Source organism: Pinus tabuliformis, chromosome 7 (genome assembly GCF_031772625.1).
Source record: "Pinus tabuliformis cultivar Carrire ecotype Pingquan chromosome 7, CPIR1, whole genome shotgun sequence".
Lineage (NCBI taxonomy): Eukaryota > Viridiplantae > Streptophyta > Pinopsida > Pinales > Pinaceae > Pinus > Pinus tabuliformis.
In genome coordinates, this window is record NC_142293.1 from 592,856,005 (window position 1) to 592,878,371 (window position 22,367).

General features: G+C 40.1%; 1 protein-coding gene across 3 annotated transcripts in view; it reads left to right on the plus strand.

Annotated features, from left to right (window-relative positions):
• Window positions 1-22,367, plus strand: part of SS3 (starch synthase 3) — a 549,711-nt gene that overhangs the window by 131,431 nt on the left and 395,913 nt on the right. For all 3 annotated transcript variants that reach the window (XM_089458559.1, XM_089458560.1, XM_089458558.1), the window contains one exon: window positions 9,863-10,044. In XM_089458559.1, coding sequence (XP_089314685.1) covers window positions 9,863-10,044 — 182 coding nt within the window. The remainder of the gene's footprint in view (window positions 1-9,862; window positions 10,045-22,367) is intronic.

Genomic DNA, 22,367 nt, shown 5'->3' on the forward strand with positions numbered 1-22,367 from the left:
CTATATGACAAAAAAGTAACAAGAATAATATCAATAGTTTGTACTTACATGCAATAGAGTATATCCAACCATTCACAAATGACAATAGAGAAGCTCCAAGAGAAGATAGACCAACAACCATACGTCAAAATTCATCCATAAAAGCTTCAATTCATCCTCCAGAAAAAGTGCGAAATTCTCTAAAGAAGAGGGAGATCTAATCCAAAGTGACGATGAGAAATGATCTCACCTCACTTGTATTTATACACATCTTGGGAGTTCGAATTAGCCTCCTTGGTCTACATAAACCCCAAAAATAAAATAATGTGCTAATAATACAACTTTTGGTGACAAGCCCACCAAACCAGCTCATAAATGAAAAGTTAAGTCTCTCAATAGGTAAAATAATAAACTATGCATGTCATAGGGCCCTCTAAGAGGCCTAATGAGGTCCATGGGTGCCACAGTGAAGAGAAGGGCCCTCAAAAGCAGTGGGCAAGGGGGTGGCCCCTTGTAATAACATGTGGTGCTCCAAATGACATTTGGGGGCACACAAGTGTGCTCACAGGTCTTTAGACAAGTCGAATATTCCTGTAGGCTGCCTTCAAGGGCTATGATGACGGTGTAGGTGATGGCACATCATCGTGGAAGTCCTGGATCATTTTCCAAGTGTATGGTGTAGATCTGGCGCCTACTGGGCATGATGGGTCAAGTGCATTCTTCTCGTCCAATAATCTTTGAATGGCTGTGGGGATCCATGAAGTGCAATTTGTTGCTGTGGAGGCCCATGGCTGTCAATGCTCACCCTACCTGTGCCAATGTAGCCCTCTAGAGGATTAGGACCCCGTATAGGGAGACCAAATCCCCAAATGGAAACCATCTACAATCCTGCATAAGATCCAATGCGTCCCCTAGCCTTTTAGTACAATTAGTCATTAGAGAAATCAAGTAAATGAGCTTACCTAATCATGGACCATAGGTGGGGACTTCATAATGGCCTGCCCTTCCATAATGGGCTTTGGGATGTGCCAGTGTCTCCTAAACTCCAAATGGGTTAACCAAGCACCCTATTTGGTGGTTTCTATTTCTAAAGGGGACAATATTCTAGGTACATCCTTCAAAAGGTGGTGGCATGTGATAGATATGGTGAAGGAAGTAGGGGATGAAAAGGGGTGGCCCTGGGTCACATGTCGGGGTGCAAGGGTAGCTAATAAGAGGGAAGCCCACACTTGGGTTTATAATGTATAGGAGGGAGCAATCATGGTACATGAGGTGCCTCGACCTTGATTTTCCCACTCTTCCTTTATGCCTTTTGACTTTTTGTGATTTTCTTTGATTAACTGCTTGGGGATCGAGGGGTTAGAGCATGATGTGTAAGATGTAGCAGTGGAATCCCCTTTTTAAGATGGAGTGATTCATCGCCCACCAGGGGTTGGGACAATCATGGGTTCCTATATGATGAAAAAGGCCCATAGAACCTGTAGGAACTGGGGTGATGGCCATGATAATGGTGTAGAGCTCATGTATTGGCTTTTGCCCACGTGCTAAAATGTTTTTGTCCCTACCATATTTTGCATTTTGTGGTACTTTTCCTGTTGAATGTGGCCTTATATACTTTTAACTTCCTTTTTAGCTGCATCAACCTCTGGGCTTCATTCCAAGCCATGACCCAAGGTGTGGGCAAGGGGAAGGGGCAAACTAACCCTATGTGGACCCAGGCGGGAAAAATGATGGATGGGGTAATAATGAATGGAAAGTGGGTCATATGAGCGGATAAGGGAGCTGGACCACACAACCAAAATCGGGGTTTCCCATGAAATACCATCCTTGAAACCAAATGGTTAGTAAAAGAGATCCCACGGGACTAGAATCCAAGGTTAATTCTTAAAAGGGGTCTAGGAGACAAAAGCACAAGCCTAACCCATCCTTTCCGCCGAATCCCCCCATTAATCCATGCCAAGAAGTGTCCATGATAAGCAAACTACAAGACTCAATTTCAAAATGACAAGGCGTACCTTTAGATTTGGGTGGCCCACCTTCAAACATACGATCATGGCAGATGGTAGAGGGACCACATGGCTGGCTTAGGTGGTGGAGAAATGGCTGGCTTAGGTGGGTAACACTGTCGGGTAACACTGTCTATTGGATGCATTTATATATGTTGCCAATGGAAATCGTTCACACGATAAATGCTAGCCTGGGCAGATTCTTGTGGACCGATCATAAACAATTTGCGAAAATTCATCTGGTTCGCTTGTCCCATATTGCTAAAGCTGTCGATGAGGGGGGCTAGGGGATCTTGGACACACTTTCTTTCAACAGGGCTTTAATATGTAAGAGTTTATGGAGAGGACTAACTGGCAGGGGCATTTGTTCACAGATCATCAGAGGCAAGTACTCGGATTATATCGATTTTGAAGTCTGGATCAAAGATGGCGCGAAAATGGCACCAACCTCTTCTTTCATTTGGTGCAGCTGATGAGGAACAAACATTGGTTATTTGGGGGCCTTTGTTGGGATGTAGGGAATGACTCTAGAGTTGAAATTGTCTTGGATGCTATTCAGGGCTTACAGGGAAATTATTCCTTATCGGTCCCTCTCCTTCAACATGATCCCAGCTCTCGTCACGTTGAATTAGGGTACTAACGAGCAACGAAAGTTATACCTCAAGGAGAAGCTGAGGCTCATTCGGATGTAGAAGGGGGAAGGCATGGACCTCTTCCTCTCCAGGATTCAAGAGGTCTGAGACAAGTTGTCGGCTGTTAGAGTATCGTCTCAACCCATAGCGCTTGTGAGAGTGGCACTCAACAGTGTCTCTGAGGAATGGCAAGTCTTTGTCCAAAGCATATTGGGCATAGACAAGCTACTAGATTGGGATAGGATGTGGGCTGACTTGTAGCAGGAGGAATTGAGGCGAGCTCTGTTGATTTGGGGTAGCATTGGATGTGCTCTAGCCACGAGAATTGGTGGAGAGGCTAAAGCACATGAGGTCTCCAATACCCATAAATGGTTTGGGCAAATTCTAAACAATTTAGAAGATATTAAAATAATTAATATTTTTAATGGAGTCCTTAAGTCTAAACTTAGGGAAAATAAAATATTAATGTGAATTAATATAAAACTGTGTTAGAAGGGTCCAAAAGTCATGGATCAAGCCAGAGTTAATCTTAGCCGTTGATTAGGGACTTAATCTCGGCCGTTGAATTGTCAACGAGAAAAGTATAAGAGGAGGCTTGAGGGTCACTTGGAGAACACATCGAGTTGATCAAGAATTCGATTTTCTGGGGCAGGGCTTGTTGAGGAAATCGAAGGAGTGATCAGAGTTGTAGCTGAGGGGTAGTGAATGCAGTAGCAGAGAGGCAGAGATAGTACTGGGAACATTAGCGCAAAAGCTGGGAGAGGGTTGGCGCAGAGCCAGCTAGAGGCCATACAGAAGTAGCCAGAGGCCACGCAGAGGCAGCCAGGAGCTGCGCAGAGCCTGAGGAGGGCCAACGTGGGAGACACAGAGCCCAGAGAGGCTGACGCTGGGCAGATGCTGGGCCAGAGAGGCTGATGCAGACCCTAGAGGTTGACGCTGGGAGATTTCGTGGGGCAGATTGGGGCTGATATCTATCTTCGACTGAGAGGTACTACTGCCAAGGGAATTCTCTGTTGGGTGAGCCATTTTTGGCACCCAGATTGTATTCTGAAACTGCTTAATAATAAAACTCTCAGATAGCTGCACCGGTTTTCCCGCATTGGGCTTTTCTGGGGACATTAGTCTAAAAACAACGGTGTCACTTGTGTGCTTGTTTTTTCCTTCAGTTGATGATCTGTAATGTGTTGAGCATGTACTTGTATTTATTTTCAGTATTTACATGGTAAATAACTTGTTAATTAAACAGAACAAGTAGGCAAAAATAAATCAGAAAGTACAAGAAGGATTTCTAACAGTTAGACTTCGAAATTCCAACAAGCTCTTCGAAAGAGCTCCATCAGTGGCAACAACAACAAATCGAAGCAAGTGAAGGAGGAATAGAATGTGGCCCTTGCATCTTAGGGTTCTAGTCAAGGACAGGGGGAGCAACGGAAGAAGGACCTGTCGAAGGTCAATTTCTTTAGGTGTGGTGAACTCGGTCACTACAGTACCCAGTGCCTCTCAGAAAGAAGGACAAAGAGGAGAAGCATGACCAGGTTGCAACACATGCTAAGATCGATAGGCTATCCTCCAGGTTGGAGGAAGACTTGGCTATGATCACCGACATACCTCCAGGAATGAGGCGGGGTGATTTGGTGTTGTAGCCCTAGGGTGCTATAGATGGGTAGGATCCTTGAGGAGTCCACCTCTTGGATCAATACCTTACTACGAAGGCCCACAATATTCAGTAGCAGGATGAATCAGTGATAGTTGATGCAGTTAGATGGCAGAGTGACAGTTGCAGAGACTAGTAGCAGCCAGATGCTAGGGAGCGCAGGGCAGAGTTGGTAGCAATGTAGTTGGCACAGTGCAGAGTTAGCGACAACGCAGATCCTTCAGTGACAGTGTAGATGCTAGTAACAATTAGAGACTCGGGAGACACATGCATCATACTGATCATCGTTGATTCAATATTTTGGATGCTTTTCAGTTGTAGATGTTGCAATAGCAGCCACAATAGATGAGAGGGAGTTGCAGTACAAATGCAGTGTTGTGAAGCAACAAAACTGTAGATTGTTGACTTTAAATGTTAAATACACAAGATGTATTCTGTAATAATAATTTATTATATTTAAAAATGTACAAGTGATGTAGAATGTTACAATGAGGACCCGCATATATACTAGGAAGGTGTCCCTTCACGATCTAGCATGTCTTTTAGACATGCATTTTCACTTAACTTGATGACTAATTAACATAATCATTATTTGATTATTTATCATTTATATTATTTATATTTATTTTATTTTGTTATGAATTATATTCATATCATTGCCTTCCTCTTCGAAAAGCTTTGTCCTCAAAGCTTATTCGGTAATAATTCCTTCCTTGCCCACGTCTTCCTAGTATGTGTAAGTCATCGGTACTAATGTCTTGGAATCCAGGTATTTCGATTTCTCCTTCAGATTTTTTTTTTAATATTTAATTAATTAAATTATATATATATAATTTTTTTTTGACAATTATTACTATGTAATGTAATTTATAGTTTTTTTATATGATATGATCGACGATATCTATATATATATATATATTATATATATATATACATATATATATATATATATATATATATATATATATATACATATATATATATATATATATATATATATATATATATACATATATATATATATATATATATATATATAATGATTATTGGTTCGTATGTTAGGGAAAAGCGATACCTTTCGACCAACGACAAAACACCATTTGATCGCGGCTTATTTGTGGAATTGGATCACGACTGTGTGGACAAATCGATCGACAACGTGTTGAATGGCGGCTCTAACGAAGAATGGATGACCAACAGACAACACAGGACGAGACAACGGGAAGATGGTCAATGACGTTTTGATGCGTTGATTAAAAGTGGCAGCCGAGAGCGAAAGGCGGTGTTGTCGGCAGGGAACAGTGAATGGGAGATGACGACTTTTTGACGGACAGAGGAGTAAGCAGATAGTGCTGTCGGCAGAGGAAGATGGGTCGGTGCGGGTGTTGACTAGTGAGGAACGCGACGATTGGAAGCACATGATAGGACTTGGACATGGTTTGTGCAGCAACAAGGATGACGCAACGATCTATGAGTAACTGGCAAGATGCGGTTGCGGGAAAAAAGATACGGCAAGTAGAATCACAGAGTGGTCGCAGAGAGCTCAAGGTGGCTTGATAGGAGATGAGGGTCGACGTTGTTGGCACAGTGAACACGGGGGAGCTATGCGTGACAGGGAATAGAATGCGGGGAGCACCACTCAACGTATCACTTTAAGTGAGCACCACACAATTCAACAAAGATCACGCAAAACAAAATAGTCGCTACTCTCAAGAAGATATTGTCGTGACCCAAGGCTGCGTTGTATAGATGCTCGAGATTGGCAGCGAATGCATGAAAGCATTCTACCCAGTTTCTTCCGCATCTCCATAACATGCACTAGTACAGGCACCCTTGAAAATATAAAAGGATTAACTGCACTGGCACAGAGCATTGGATGGTCATAAATGGAATCATGATATGCCTTCGCTAACTAAGAAACAAGGCAAGGAGTGAAGTCCCAATGTTGCAGGACTCGGGCTGGCAATACTGCAGTTTCATTTGAGTGGCATGAAGAGCAAAATAACTCTCCTATGTATTCACAAAGCTGAGGCTTCCCCTAGCCAAGTCTTTGCACAGATTCTTTCATCAGGCTTTTGCTACATCAAGGTGCTTGTAACAACCTGCACATGATTAATGTTGTGCTTCCAACAACTGTTTCAAAGATTTATGAGGATGGGTTTGAACAATAAGCCTTATGGTCTTCCGGAAAACAAAAGTTTCCTCATTATCATTGTGTTTGTAACCATTGGTAATGAACCCACTATGTGACATAGGTGACAAGCCTTTCATGATATTGGAACCTTTCTCCTGATACTTTCTGCCTTGTTCTATGGAAGGATGGGGCATTATGTAAGTTAACATTTAGTAACACACCCAAAACCTGCATCATGCGTTGACCATTAAGATACATATTAATGTTGTTAGGATTTTTCTAAACATCTTGAACCATCTTAACAAAATCAGGTTGCTGCAAATACAATCTATTTTTGGGTCCGCTGTTACTTTTGCCCACAATTCTAGCCCCTGGAATATGTTTCCAAATGCAAAGGATGCGGCCCAAGATCTACTTGCTACTTGTGCATCAGCAAGGCCTGATTTTAATGCTTCATTTGAAGGATCAAACTCCAAGCCCTTTTTGTAAGAAGAAATTGCATCATCATATTGATCTGTATCATTCTCATATTCATCATTATCTATCACATGTTCATGATCATTATTATCATTCTGCCCAAAATCTTCTTCTCCTGCTTCACCTTGTTTTGTTTCTTCACTGTTGCAATCATCTTCCTTATTATCAATTTCTTTTATACGTGCTTTAACTTCTGCATAAAATTCTTCCCATTGCTGAAGTTTTTCTTGAATTTTACTAAACTTCTCAATGAGTTCAGGACGTAAACGTAATGACATATTGTGCGGCGAACAACGTTCAAAGACTCGCATGGTTATATTGTGCGGCGAACAACGTTCAAAGACTCGCATGGTTATATTGTGCGGCATGACTCTGATACCATTAAAGCAACAAAACTGTAGATTGTTGACTTTAAATGTTAAATACACAAAAGGTATTTTGTAATAATAATTTATTATATATAAAAATGTACAAGTGATGCAAAATGTTACAATGAGGACCCGCATATATACTAGGTAGTTGTCCCTTCACGATCGGGGATGTCTTTTAGACATGCCTTTTCACTTAACTTGATGACTAATTAACATAATCATTATTTGATTATTTATCATTTATATTATTTATATTTATTTTATTTTGTTATGCATTATATTCGTAAAATGTTGACAATAGTACGATAGGGCTAGTAGCGACACAAATGCAATGTATATCAGAGTTGCACATTGGTTTGTGGGTAGCAATAGCCAATCATTAGTAGCGTGACAAGAGATGATGCAGAGACAGGGTGCTGCTACAGGGTGTGCAGTAGCACTAAAACACATTCCTCATTAAGAGGGAGTGTTAGTTTTTGTAGCATCGGATGTGTTCTAGCGTTGAAATTTTGTGGAGAGCTTAGAATACATGAGATCTCCAAAACCCAGAGATCATTTTTGGAAATTCCGCCTAGAAATGACTTAATTAGATTATTAACTAGTTTTTAAATATTTCCTAAGTCTAAATTTAGGGAATATGGTTAATTAATCAGTATTAATTAAGTCAAAGCGTGTATCATTTAGAAACTCACATTGATTGATCCAGAAATGATCCTGGCCATCGATTGTGTTTTAATCTTGGTTGTTGGTGCTCCAACAGTGGATTATTAGAGGAGGTCAATGTGGTGATGGAGAAGACGCTTGACAGGTTCAATTTCTGAGCAGATCGATTTTCAGAGTAGCAACAGTCAGTGGCCGGAGAGATAGCTAGAGATCGAAGCAGTGAGAGAGGGGCAGAGACAGTGAAGCTGGAGGAAGATTTCCAGATCCGGTGAGTGCATTTGTATAGAGGCTGACGCTGGGGCAACGCAGTAGCCTCTAGAGGTAGTTTCGATTCTGCTGGGGAAAGCCGAGTTTTAGTGCTAGAAGCTAGATAGAGGTTCCGGAGGCCAAGAGAGACATTTTCCCAAACAACAGTAGACTAGACGGCTTGAGGAGAGGCTGATTCAGACTGAGCGCAGAAGGGACTGCGCTAGGGTGATGCAGAGTCGATGCAAAGGCAATTTGGACGACTCACTTGGAGCTGTAGTGAGAGCCCGGATTTGCCTGTGGGGTGAGGAAAATTCCTCACTAGATTTTTGTCAGTATTTTCTCTGCAGGATTGCTAGTATTTGGCATCCAGATTGTACTCAGATTATTTCACTGCTGCTTAATAATAAAACCCTCAGCTGCTGCACCGGTTTTCCCAAGTTGGGTTTTTCTGGGGACTTTTGTCCAAAAATAACTGTATTATTTTTATGTGTGTGTGCTAGTAATTTTTCCAGCGTTTATTCTTCCGCAGTTTTATTTGTGTAGATTGCAGCGTGATTTATTTAGTATTTGCCATAGCAAACAACAAATAAATTGTTAAATCAAATTAAAAATTAGGAGAATAATTTCCAGTTGCTGCAATAGGATTCCAATTTGGAATTTTCACATGGAAAGGGAGGGGTGAGCTGTTTTTACAAGCTTTCGCTCCATGATGTATATTTCTTGATGCATTCTTTATTGTTCAGTAATCAAATTTAAGATGCATTTTCCATGAAGAGAATGATGTCCTTACGGCAAGCTTTCTTTGAATTGTATGCAGATTCAACTTCCATTTAATTATTCTGCAGCCTCGTATGGCAATTCGTGTGATATGTATGGAATCAATATTTATGAAGTCTGGATTGCACTTATAAAGTCAATCTTGTATTTATGAAGATTAGTTTGCATTCACGAGGGCTGAATTGAATTAGGTGCATTGTACAGCGTGCTTGCAATTATGATATTTTTACTCACATCTATGATCGTTGTTCTTGCGTTTATGATTTTTGTAGTTGCAAGAGATTTTCTCCACGACTAATGCCCATTTACAAGGCAATAATATAATAGAAATTATGGAAGCAAAGACCAGGATTGGAATTACCTTATGAACCTTGCATTTTACATTATGGGACTGTTATGAATTTTGTTGCCCAATGTCATTTTGCACAACCATTTTTCTCTATTAACCTTGTCCTTTATGGATATTAAGATAACAGTTGACTGACGTGGCTTTATTATAGTGTTTTCATATGCTATGATTAATTTACTGGCTTATTGCATGGAAATTATTGCTTTGTGAATTAATCCTCAAAACAGTTTGCTACCCAGTTGCTGATACTTTTTATATCTCATAATTGTGATCTGAGTCCTAACTTAAGTTGATACTTTATGGGCACTGACAGCATCCATATAATTCAAGTCTGTTTTGGATGAGTACTAACCACAACTGCAGATTACCTTGAGAATGATTACGATCTCATGTAATATGGCCCTTAGTTTTAGATTCTAGAAGCATATTTACTGATTTTGAGATAGGGAAATTCAACCTGGTTTTACGGCCAGAATATGTGATTTCTGTCAACTATTTTACTACTTTGCTTCTATCTGGTGTTGTTATATTAATATATGCAAGTTTGACAAGAAAAAGTTCCTGTCTGCAGTTAAAGTGCCACTAGATGCATATATGATGGATTTTGTTTTCTCTGAAAGAGGCGATGAACATGGTGGATTGTATGACAATAGAAATGGTATGGACTACCATGTTGCTGTGGTTGGAGGAATTCTGAGGGAGCCACCAATGCACATTGTGCATATAGCTGTGGAAATGGCACCTGTTGCAAAGGTTTTTTTTTAAAACTATATATCACTAGAAATATCAGCCATACAACCAAATTTTTTTGTTGAAAATTATAGGCCAGTTAATGTTATCTGCACTTTCAAATCTATAATTCTACTTTTATGCCACTTGTCATGAATGGATGTTCCGAGGCATTTAGAACTTGTTAAGTAATATGGCCTTTACAAGATAGCTAAGGAATGGGGCAAAACAAAAAAGGCTTGTGATTTTGTTGCATACTAGTCATACAGTTTTTGTTTCTGTTTTTGGTTGGCATAATTCTTTCTTTCTTCTGTAAACAATAGGCTACTGTTTAACTTTGAGATAGTATTCTCTATGACAGAGTTGTCAGACTTGTGCTTTTCTAACATAGCATTATTAAACTAGATACAAGGTTTATGTAATAATCTATCATTCTTGCAACTGGTTATTTAATGATTCTTAAGTCGTACGTTTACTGCATCTTGATGCTGCACGTGTATATGTTATGAGAAATCTCTGAATAAAATGTAAATTTTAGGCAACAATGGTATGCTCTATTATGCTTTATAGCAATTTTACTTCAATTTCTTTATTAGCCCAATATCAATATCCAGTTTAGCAATCACATCAACATGATAGTAAGATGCAGATAGAACCATGCAGCCTCACATTTCCGGCAGTGTATCTCAGTCCATGAGTGATAGTGCCCCAAAGATATCTCAGAAGATTCTTGGCGACAATCCAATGTATATGATGAGGCTCAACCATGTATTGGCTCAATGTGTTAATTGCAAAACATATGTCTGGATGGGAGTTCACCAAGAACATCAGTCCTCTGAGTTGACGATACTCAGAGGCATTTCCCAATTCAGGTCCAGCAGCACTACCACATAACTTCTTAAATTTGAGTTCCATCGGAGTAGTCACTGGCTTAACTTCTTAAAGTTGAGTTCCATCGGAGTAGTCACAGGGTTGCAGTCCACCATCCCAGATCTTTCCAATATCTTCACAACATATTTCCCTTGAGAGAGGAAAATTTCACTTGGCTTTTGCCAGACCTCCAACCCTAGGAAATAATGCATCGGTCCCAGGTCCTTCATCTCAAATTCAGAAGCCAACTCCCTTTTACATTTGTGAATGAGAGGGTTTGCACCTGTCAGAAAGTGTTCGTCCACATAAAGTACCAGAATGAGAGGTTTATCATTTTCAACCTTAAAGTAAAGGTTCGGGTCAGCTACACTTCTAGTGAATCCCAGCTTCATCAGATAGCTATCGATCCTCTCATACCAAGCCGGGGCTGCTTGCTTCAACTAATAGAGAGATTTCTTCAACCTACATACATGAGATTCCCGATCATGAACCTCAAACCCCTCGGGTTGTTCCACATAGACTTCCTCTTTGATTGAACCATGCAAGAAAGCGGTCTTGACGTCCATCAGATGTAGGTTCCATCTTTGCGAGGCAGCAAGGGCTATGATTGAGCGGATGGTGGTGTATCGGGCAACAGGTGCAAATATCTCATTGTAATCTACACCTTCCTTTTGAGAGAAGCCTCGAGCAACAAAGCGAGCCTTGAACTTTTTTGCACTTCCATCAACTCCATGCTTGATTTTGTAGAGCCACTTAGAAGTGACAACTGATTTGTCCTGGGGTCTAGGGACCACATCCCAGACATCATTTTTCATAATTGACTTGTATTCTTCATTCACAGCGTCCTTCCATACTTGTTGCTTCACGACTTCTTCGAATGATGAAGGCTCATCTTGAATGATAGTGCTCATGGCGGTCAAATATCCTTGATACTTGTTCGGCTTCTTGCTTTCACAGAAAGTCCCCCTAGTTGCAATGCGCCTCTCAGCATCTTCAAGGCTCTCCCTAAGCCATGAGGGTCTCCTTTTGGAGGAGGAAGGTTCATGAGGGAGTGGATCAATAGGATCCATAGGTTCATCAACATTAGACATCGTTTCGTTCTCTTTTTCACCCTGATTCCCTGTGTCAGCCTCTTTTTCCTTCCTTAGGATAGGAAGGTTGTTGATCTTCCTGAGGGCCATATCTTCGTCAAAGGTGACATCGTGACTTATCTCAACTTCCTTTTGACCAACCACATAAATTCTATATCCCTTAGAATTTTCACTATAGCCCACAAAGATTTATTTCTTCCCAGATGCACCCAATTTGCTACTTTTCTCTTTCGGCACATGAAAATATACAGGGCTTCCAAAAATTCTAAAATGAGAGACATCGGTTTTCTTACCAGTGAGCATTTCTTCCGGAGTCTTGGAGTCCAATGCTTGATGGGTGCATCGATTTTGAACATACACGGCGGTATTTGCAGCTTTAGCCCATAGAAACTTCAGAAGGCCTTGGTCATGAAGCATGGCACAAACAACTTCTACAATAGAGCGATTCTTCCTTTCAGCCACACCATTCTGCTTGGGAGTGTATGGCATTGTAGTCTCCCTCTTAATGCCAACTTCTCTGCAATAATCTTGGAATTCATTGGATTCATACTTAGTCCCATTATCAGTGCTCAATATCTTCATTTTCTTCTCGAATTGGTTTTCGATCAAGGTTTTGCAATGTCAGAACTAGGTGAACACTTCATCCTTCTTCTTCAAGAAGTAAATCCAGGTCTTGCGAGAATAATCATCCACAAAGGTGAGATAATATACGTATTCTCCCAAGGAGTTTATCATACCAGATATGTCAGAGTGGATCAATTGCAATATGTCTGTGGTCTTGCTATTACTTGAGGGGAATGGTTCCCTTGTAAGTTTTCCTTCGACACATCCTGGACATACACCTTCATGCTCTACTTTGAACTCGGGCATACTTGTCACCATCCGTCTCACATCATGTAGGGCCTTATAATGAAGATGGGTGAACCTCTGGTGTCATAGTTCAGATTGTAGAGATGTGTCGCAAGACATGGATGCCAATGGACTTCCTCCAACTTGATACAAAGTGTCAACCCTGAACCCAAGAGTAAAAGCATCTTTAAAATTTCTTTTCAAACACGTACCTTTCCATCAATAAAAGCCACCTTGAATCCTTTATCTTCCATTGCTGAAATGGACACCAGGTTCTTCTTGAGATCGGGTACATATAGTACTTCTTGCAAATGAATAGTGTTACCTTGATTCAATTGAAGGGTAACATTCCCTACTCCCTTCATGGGATAGGTGGCATCATCTCCAAGGATGATCTCCAAGTTTGTCTCATTTTGTATCAGATTAGAGAGGGCTTCCTTGTATCCGGTGAAGTGCCTTGAGGCACCACTATCAATCAACCAATTTCCCAAAGTGTCCAGAGGAGAGGCAGTGGAGAGGGCCGATATAAGATAGTACTCTTTTTTCTTATTGTTAACAACATTGGATTCTTCATACCTGGAGTTCCTTGATTTCTTGGAGGGTCGACCATTTCCTTGATGTCCCGCATTCCTTTTTCCCTTGCCATTGGACCTGCCATTCCTTTGATCGTTGTTGTTGAAGTTGCCCCTAGAGTTGTTATGGTGGTCATCATCTCGAGGTGTATCCCTTCTATTAGGACACTCCCTTGTATAGTGGCCAAAATTATTGCACATAAAGCATCTTGCCTTCCTTCCATTTTTGAATCCCGGTCTTCCTTGACTTTGCTTCTTTGAACCTGCATTGTTCTTTGTCTTGGCATGAGCGGAGAATGCAGTGGAGTTGCTTCTATTAGAAGACATTTCTTGTTCCACCATTCTTGTTTCTTCTTGAATGCATCTCGACATCAATTCTTCAAACCCTGGAATTCGATCATTGTTGAGTATAGTGGTTCTAAATACATACCACTCAGGTGGGAGTCTTCCAAGGGTGGTGAGAGTAAGTTCACTGCCAGGAATGACTTCTCCAATCGAGCTTAGATCATTCTTAATCTCGGTAATCCTTAAGAAATAGGATTGAATGTCCTCGTCCTTGCCCTTCTTAATATCCTTCAAACTTATTCTTGAGAAATAGAATTTGATTAGAATTACTAACCTTGAACACGCCGACCAACTTGTCATAGATCTCCTTGGAGGTCTTCAATTCAGAGATATAGGCCACCATATGCTTGTCAATGGAATCATTGATAATCTTCTTCGCTTTGACTTCAGCTCTATTGTACTTGGTCTTCGCAGTAGCTGGTGCATTTGAAGGAGGCTCAGGGATTTTACCTTGCACATAATCCATCATTTCTTTTTCTTCCAAGGTCAAATCAAGAGACAACTTCCATCCAAATCAAGGGACAACTTCCATCCATGATAATCAGATTTATCATGGAGCTTGTCTTCAGCCGGGAAGTAGGATGAGGAACCCATTGAGTCTTTTGTCTTTGTCCAACTGTCTTTGGTGATTGCTCTTTCACTCTTGCTTGGGCTTTGTCTTCACCTCAACTCTGATACCATGTAAATTTTAGGCAACAATGGTATGTTCTATGCTTTAGAGCAATTTTAATTCAATTTCTTTAGTAGCCCAATATCAATATCCAGTTTAACAATCACATCAACATGATAGTAAAATGCAGATAGAACATAAACATAAATAGTAGAAGACAAGCCAAGACAAGAGGACACAAGATGTGGCACCAGCCAAGGACAAACCCCAGTGTGGGGAAACCCTTGATCAATTCTTCTTTTAGTCTTCAATAGTTCAACAGAGAGAGAGATAGTACAATTTACAAATTTGATAATTTATGACTGCAGCAAAAGAGCCCTAACCAAAAAAGTCAACGTTGGTCGACAGGGCAGATTTGACCCTCAACAATTCGGTCAACTTCAGTCAACTTTGGCCTTCAAACAACAAGATGAAACAACCCTCAAAAAAATCGAATTCAACCCAGTCAAAGTCTAGTCAAACAGTCAACCTATGGTCAACCCTAACCACAGTCAACAGATTGCCTCGATTTCTGTGCCCAGAAATGCGGCCTGCCCAAACAAAAATTCCTCCCACAAAATCGTAGTCAAATATGGTCAACGCTGAAACAGAAAATTGCCCTTCTTTCCTTTGCACATGTGGAGAGAGATGCTGCCCAGAAATGCGTGCCCAATCAGATGAGGAGAGAGAGAGATGTGTGAAGATGAGTGTGTCCAAATGTGGATGAGGCATCATGTATTTATAGCAAACATTGAGTATGAATAGACATGTCTGTTGGGCTTCTGAGCCTACATAAGTTTGTTGGCCGACCTTGACAAGTTGTCCATAATCAAATAAATTCGTAACTTCATTTGTACATGTCAGAATCGGATGGTCTCTAGATCAATCCTACACCTCTCGGAGAGAGGAATCCAAGAAAAATATCCGCTGTCATAAATGAGATGACTCATGTGGAGTTTGGCCCTAGTTGCCAATTTTAACAAGTAAACATTTAACTTACATAAATAAACCATTTGGACAAATAGACATGATCGACATTAACAGTCTACTTTGTTACTGGGAATGCAAATTACAAGAATTGGATGGTACAAAAGCTTCCTCCTTTGATTTTATTAGTTATAAAACAAAAAAACCTTTCTCTGTATCATTTACCAATTTTATATGCTTCGCTAGTAATGTTTTACACAGAATTAACTCTCACAAATGATTTATTATTAACTCACCATAATCAAACATATATATATATATATAAAGTTTGGCACTTTTTAGTGAAATACATTGTCCTGAGTGATGAATTAACAAAGAACACTTGGGAGACTCTGGAACATTGTGTTTCTTAGACTCGAACAAAAGACTCAGGCTTGTTGTTTTGCAGTTTACTTGTTCTTAATAATTTGATTTGAGATGGAAAAATGGGATTCACCCTTTCTTGTCATTCCTCTTTCTGAGTCTCTCCTGAAATTTGGGACATAAACAATGCTGATCGGTTAGTTTTTAATGTTACACACTCATCACAGTAGAGAGCAATGTTGCACGAAGCGGGAGCGAAGCGGAAGCGCGGAGCGCGGAAGCGTCATTTTCCAAAAATCTAGGAAGCGAAGCGTCCGCGGAAGCGTCTGCTATATATATTTATTTTTTTATATTTTTTTGCATTTATACTCAAAACAAACATCCCAAATACCAAATTAATTGTAGAAGACATGAAAACATGCATATTTTTGCATAAATCAAGATAGATATGGCATCCATGATTCCATTGTAGTTACTAGTATGTACAACAATCATCTATATTCTAGCTATTACAAACATACATCAGTATCAATTTGATACTGCTTGATGCCTATAAAATTTCATAGGACAAGCTCAAGCAAGAGAAGGAATGCAATCACAAGGAAAGTTATCAAGTTTCTATCAAGCAAGGGACTGTTAGAATTCAAGTTTGGGAATATGTCAGAGCTGGGCTCAATTGCTCATGAAGGCCACAAATCAAATTTGAAAATGCAAACCATGATTGCAAAGTCCTCCTTCAGCATTTAATGGAAGCAGCCAGCAAGGAGGCTTGGAGAGCTAATTCAAGACTATTTAGGGCAGCATCTCACTTGCTAGATCAGGCCACAAGTCAAGAAGTATTGATGCTTTTTCTGTGCTATTTTGTGGAGGGTTTGTCTCTGTTTACAAGGCTGCAGGAAGGTGCTGCTACAACTGTATGAGGAGGAGGATTTGAGAGCGCCAAGAGGCCTAGAAGGGACCTACTGCCCTAGCTGCAGTCATCTCAAGCAACAGCACAGGTAAAGGGGGGTGGTTCCTTGTCATCGAAGGAGATTCTCATTCTTCTCTAGGCCACAAAGAAGGGTTGTTTCTACAGCAGCTTGGGGGGTCTGTTTTGAGGGGGTGAAGGCCTAGTTAAGGTCCTCTACCCAGGCCACAGTCATCCTGAGGATCAGTGCAGTTATAACCAAGTATATTTTCATGTATATGAAGACCTAGACCTTGCTGTAGCAAAACCGTGAATTGTAGGAGGCTTGAGGAGGAACCTTAAGCCCCACCAGCAGTACATTGAATACCTAGTAGATCAGCATAGGTGGAAGCATAGTTGGACATAAGATCACAGTGATTTGAAGCAAGGTAAGGGCAACAAACTACATTAGCAAGAATTGCAGACTTTACAAGGAAGTCTCTCAGATCTACTCTCACAGTGTATTGATAATTTGATACTGCACCTCTGGAATAATTGGACGTTCGTTATATGGCTATGCTCTTGCTCCTGGTATGATTTACCAATAGTGTCATATGATCATTGGCATATGCTTCAGTATGATTCTTTGCATTATGACATTTGTTCATGACATCAATTCAATATGGACATGTCACTTGCAAGTTGCTTCAGTCATATATATGTTATCGTTTCTCATATAGATCAATATTGGTATGGCTTCCCAATATTGGCAATGATGGGTATAAACCTATAAGCAGAGACTTCTTCATTCTTATATGCACTTAGCATTATGTATGGATATCACTGCTCAAATAGCTTGAGTATGGTATTGCTATGTTCTAATTACAGCAGTATATGCATGACCTCAACTTCAACAGTTGTATATATTTATGTGTGTGTGTGTGTATCAATCTCACAAATATGCATGGCATCCTTATGTATGATGGTACAGTATATGAATATATAGAAGTGCATCCATCAGTTCAGTAGATATATATATGGCTCTCTGCTTTGTACGTATGGTACCTCTACCCTTTTTCAATGTATATTCATTGAGTTGGCATTGTATTCAGAGCAGTAAGACCCCTCTACCCTTTTTCAATGTATATTCATTGAGTTGACATTGTATTCAGAGCAGTAAGACCGTATATTCAGGCTACAATGCTCAAGTTATATGGTATTAGGAATCCTATATGAGAATGATGTCATAGTGGTGTAGCTGTAATATCCTCCATCTAAGATATCAATGCTTTTGCTATTATTGATCACTGTATTGAATGCGCAGTATTGATTTTGTTCACAATCGTATTCCTTCAACAGTGTCAGCACATATATAGATACACAGTTTGAACTCCTTAGCTAAACCGTCCTATGAAATTTTATAGGCATCAAGCAGTATCAAATTGATACTGCATCCATGATTCCATTGTAGTTACTAGTATGTACAACAATCATCTATATTCTAGCTATTACAAACATACATCAGTATCAAACATACCGCGGGTTGCGTCTGGGTTGCGTCCGGGTTGCGTGCGGGTTGCGTGCGGGTTGCGTGCGCTTCCGGGCGGGTTGCGTGGCGCAACCGGATGCTAGAATCGCCCTCCGAAGCGCGGATCCGGGCCACCGCCACCTAAAAACCAGAAAGCGTGTTTAAAAAACGGAATCGCGCCACTTGCAATTTGGAATCGCGCTTCGCCTCGAGATTCCGAAACGATTCCGCACGGGTCGCGGTTCCGGGTTAGGATCCGGGGGGGGGGGGGGGGGGGGCGATTCCTGCAACCCTGGTAGAGAGAGAGAAAGAAAGAAGTTTTATGAATGTCCACAACTGGCCAAAATAGGTCAATGTGACTAGAAAGTATATGAGTCATGTTAGTGATGTGGCATATATAAGACAACTCCTATATATGGAAATAAAGAAATACCAATGGATAATACAAAGGGGCAAACCCAAAATGTAAACCCTAAAGAGGACTGTTACTCATTAGACAAAGAATGAATGGATACTACTATTGAATACTCAAGGGCAGTTATGTATAGTAGGATTCTTCCAGACTTGATAACAATTTGTGAAACACTTTTCCAATTTATCTTTGTTAGCTTGATCTTCTTCTTCCTATTATTAGTGTGTGTGTTTACTTCATCAAACTGTTACCAAAACACAAGAAACAAGAACACAAGATGTTGGCTCTCTGCCAGGGCAAAACCTCTCTCTCTTAGAGAGGAAAACCCTTTCGTAAATTTTTTTTATTCAAGCTTCTATTGATCAATGCCAAACCCTAGACCCTTGATAAGAAGATCCTCCAAACACAAGTCAAGCCCTTTCAAGATCAGTTCCTCTAGCAATACTTCGTCCTCCCTCTTCTAACACTTTGTCTTCCTCCTTCCGACACTTTGTTCTTCTTCTTTCGACAACTGTATAATCCCTAGATGGTATGCCCTAGAGTGATCCTTGTCTATTTTCTTCCTTAGCTTGAGATGGAGCCTTTCTAATTTAAGAAGATGAACTTGTCACCTCCCAATCGGGCCTTCTTTTCTTCACGAAAATTGTAGACTTAGAGCAACAATAATATAGCCCTAATGCTTCGCACGTGTGAGGGGATACCTTCACAAAAGCTATGTTAGATTCCTTCCTCCTTCGCTTGTGTAGCCTTTTTTCTTGCTTGAATGAGAGGCCTTATAGGCACTCTTTTCTAGCCCAAACACTTCTCCTTTATGACTGCAATAGGAGAGCTTAATATGACAACAAAATAGCTTTCTTGCCTTCGCACATGTGACTGCGATTATCCTAGAACAGTTCACAAAAACTCGCTTTACTTCCTTCCTTCTTTGCTGCACTTGGAGACCTCTTTCCTTGACTTCTTTGTATCCTTTACTCGTCCTCTTTCTCGCTGATTTCAGAGATGATATGATGATACTTTGAGGAGGTCGAATGGCTCCTTATATGATGATACTTTCGAAGCCGACTTGGTCTATATAATTCAGATTGCTTCTTTGGATGGTGCCAACGCTTGGAGGAGGCTTATGACTTTGATTGGAGGTCTTCTTATGACTCTAATACATATTATTACATAGTGTAACAAGCCCATTAGGGTCTTTAATAAATACATTGACTCTTTGACTTCATAGAAGCACTTAAATATGTGCTTTACCTAATCAATGAGCAAGAAACTCATTTATTTTTCTTTACAAGTACAAAGATCAAAATTATATTTATGAAGCCCGAACCTAGTTACACTTTCTTCAACACTCCCTCTTAACTAGGGAGGTATTCATAAATCATTACAAGGTGTTTGGCTATTTTTCTATCTTGAAGAATTCACATAAGAGAAACCGGATTGGCAATCCATCTGTTGTAGCATCATAGTAACCAACATTGTTCATAGCAAGGGCTTGATTAACAGCTCTATCTCTCATAAGATCAGAGCACAATGTTGGCGAGACCAATGACTTATAGACACCTTAGTCATTGTCTCTCAAGGTACATACCCACACGGGTGTTCATTGAGTATGACTTTCTAGGACTATTCTTGCCTTGGGTTCCCAACCCTCAAAGAATATAGGTCCTCTTGCCTACTCTTGTCTTGGATGCCCTACACTTCCCCAAAGAGTATCAGATGCCAGATGATTACCCAATCCTCCCATTCTTTCTTCCCAAGTGAAGACAAGAATGTTGTGTCTATCGCTTCCTCTTAATTGAGGAAGACATGTCAAAGTTTCCTCTGACAAGGAACTTGTCCAAGCTCCTTTGTAATTGGGAAATTGTTATAACTCCCTCTTAGCTAGGGACTTGTCCATTCATCAGCAACTTCTTCTTCGTGGGTCCTTTTGTTGCTTGATCTTCTTCTTTACTTTGATGTCATTAAGTCTTAATTTGAACTTTTTCTTGGTAGGGCACAAGCCATTGATCACTTTCCTTCTCGGCTTGTCATGTCATTGCTCCTTCGTGGAAAGTGGCCTTCTTGATGTATGCTAGGTTCTTTCATCATCTGGCTAGTCCTTTGCCATTTGTCTATGCTTCAGAATACTTATCACATAGATGCTTAGTTGTACTTGCTTGTTCCCATTCTTCGATTTAGTAGCTCTTCATGACTTCATCTTGACATTGCTCCAACATTAAATAGCTCTTTTGTTGCATGGCTTCTTCATCATGAGATCTTTGTAGAGTTGAATCAGTTAGCGGCACCTTAATATCTCCAAGGCCTTCATAGGTGTCAAGGGTCCTTTGATCTTTTTCTTCTTTTGTGAGAGTTGTCATGCCTTTTTTCAGGAGATGTCTTTAATGGATCTTGTCAGATAGTGATTCTTTATGACCATGGTGTTCTTCACATGCTTGATCTCTTTCTTCATTTGCTTCTTCTTGGATTGTTTAGATAACAACCTTATACTTCCTCCTGAGAACACTTTCTTCATTACTTGCTTCTTGGACTAGTCAACATTTCTTCTTCACTTGCTTCTTAGTCAGCTATCTTATACTCCTTAAGAGAGTATTTCTTCTTCACTTTCTTCTTGGACTAGTCAACAACATTATACTCCTTATGTAAGCATTTCTTTTTGTTGACCTTTATTAGATGTAGTACATGCTCTTGACTATGTCTTCGATGAAAGAGATCCTTTTGTACTTGATCATGTTTTTAGAACTATACCCATGACTCAATAACATATATGATGACATGACTTAAACTTTGATGCATACATACCTCATTTTTATTTTTCCTTGATCATCTCGGTTTCATTTGATGGTCCTTTTTGATTGGTGTAGCCTTTCTTTTTTCATCTTTTCTTCCCTGCATATCATCCTTCATTGTATTCCATGAATGGAATTTCCATTGATACATGTATGAAACTTCTTTTGAAGATTCTTGTGATAGGATCTTGAAGACCCTCATCTTGCAACTGTTTCTTCCTTTTGATGATGGAGGCCTTCCATGATTTTTTAATCATGATCAATTATTCTTTTATCTTGGATGATGTCCTATAATAGGTATGCTCCTTCTACATGAATATTTTGAGCTATATGTACACCATGCTCCTACATTCTAGAAGATATTTCTAACCATGCATTTTGTTCTATTTCTACATGCTCCTATACTACTCAAAACTTTGAAAGAAGATTTTAAGTAAAGAAGTAGACTTAGTCATAGTAGAGATCTGGAGGATGTTCCTTCTTCTGCGTCTTGTCTTCTTCTTTGACCTCTTGAGTTATATGAACCTCTTCCCTTTTTCTTTTGTTGTTGTTGTCCCCCTTTAACTTTAGGATAATTCCTCATGTAGTGTCCATATTCTTGGCATCCAAAGCATTGGACTTTGGACATATCTCTATTGTTTGTTCTTCGTGGACCAAATTTGCCAAATTTTCTCTTTCTCTTGGTCATGGTTGCAAATGCTTGCTCCTTTGATCCCTCATAATCTTTTGCTTTGAGTCTAGTTTCCTCTATATTGCATAGAGACCATAATTCACTTAGTGGGGTAGCTTCCTTCTTGGCATATATGCTTGATGTGAAATTGCCCCAATCCTCAGGTAGAGCATTGAGTACTAAGATTGTCATTTCTCTGTCAGACATGACTTCTCCCAACTCTTGAAGTTGATCCCTCATCTCAGAGATCTTCATGAAGTATGGAGCTATTCTTTCCTTTGATATCTTCATCTTGTACAAATCATTTCGTAGAGATATCACTTCTCCAGCTGTGCTTACCAAGAATAGCTCTATTAGCTTGTCATAGATTTCTTTTGATCTCTCAAATTGGAGACATAAGGA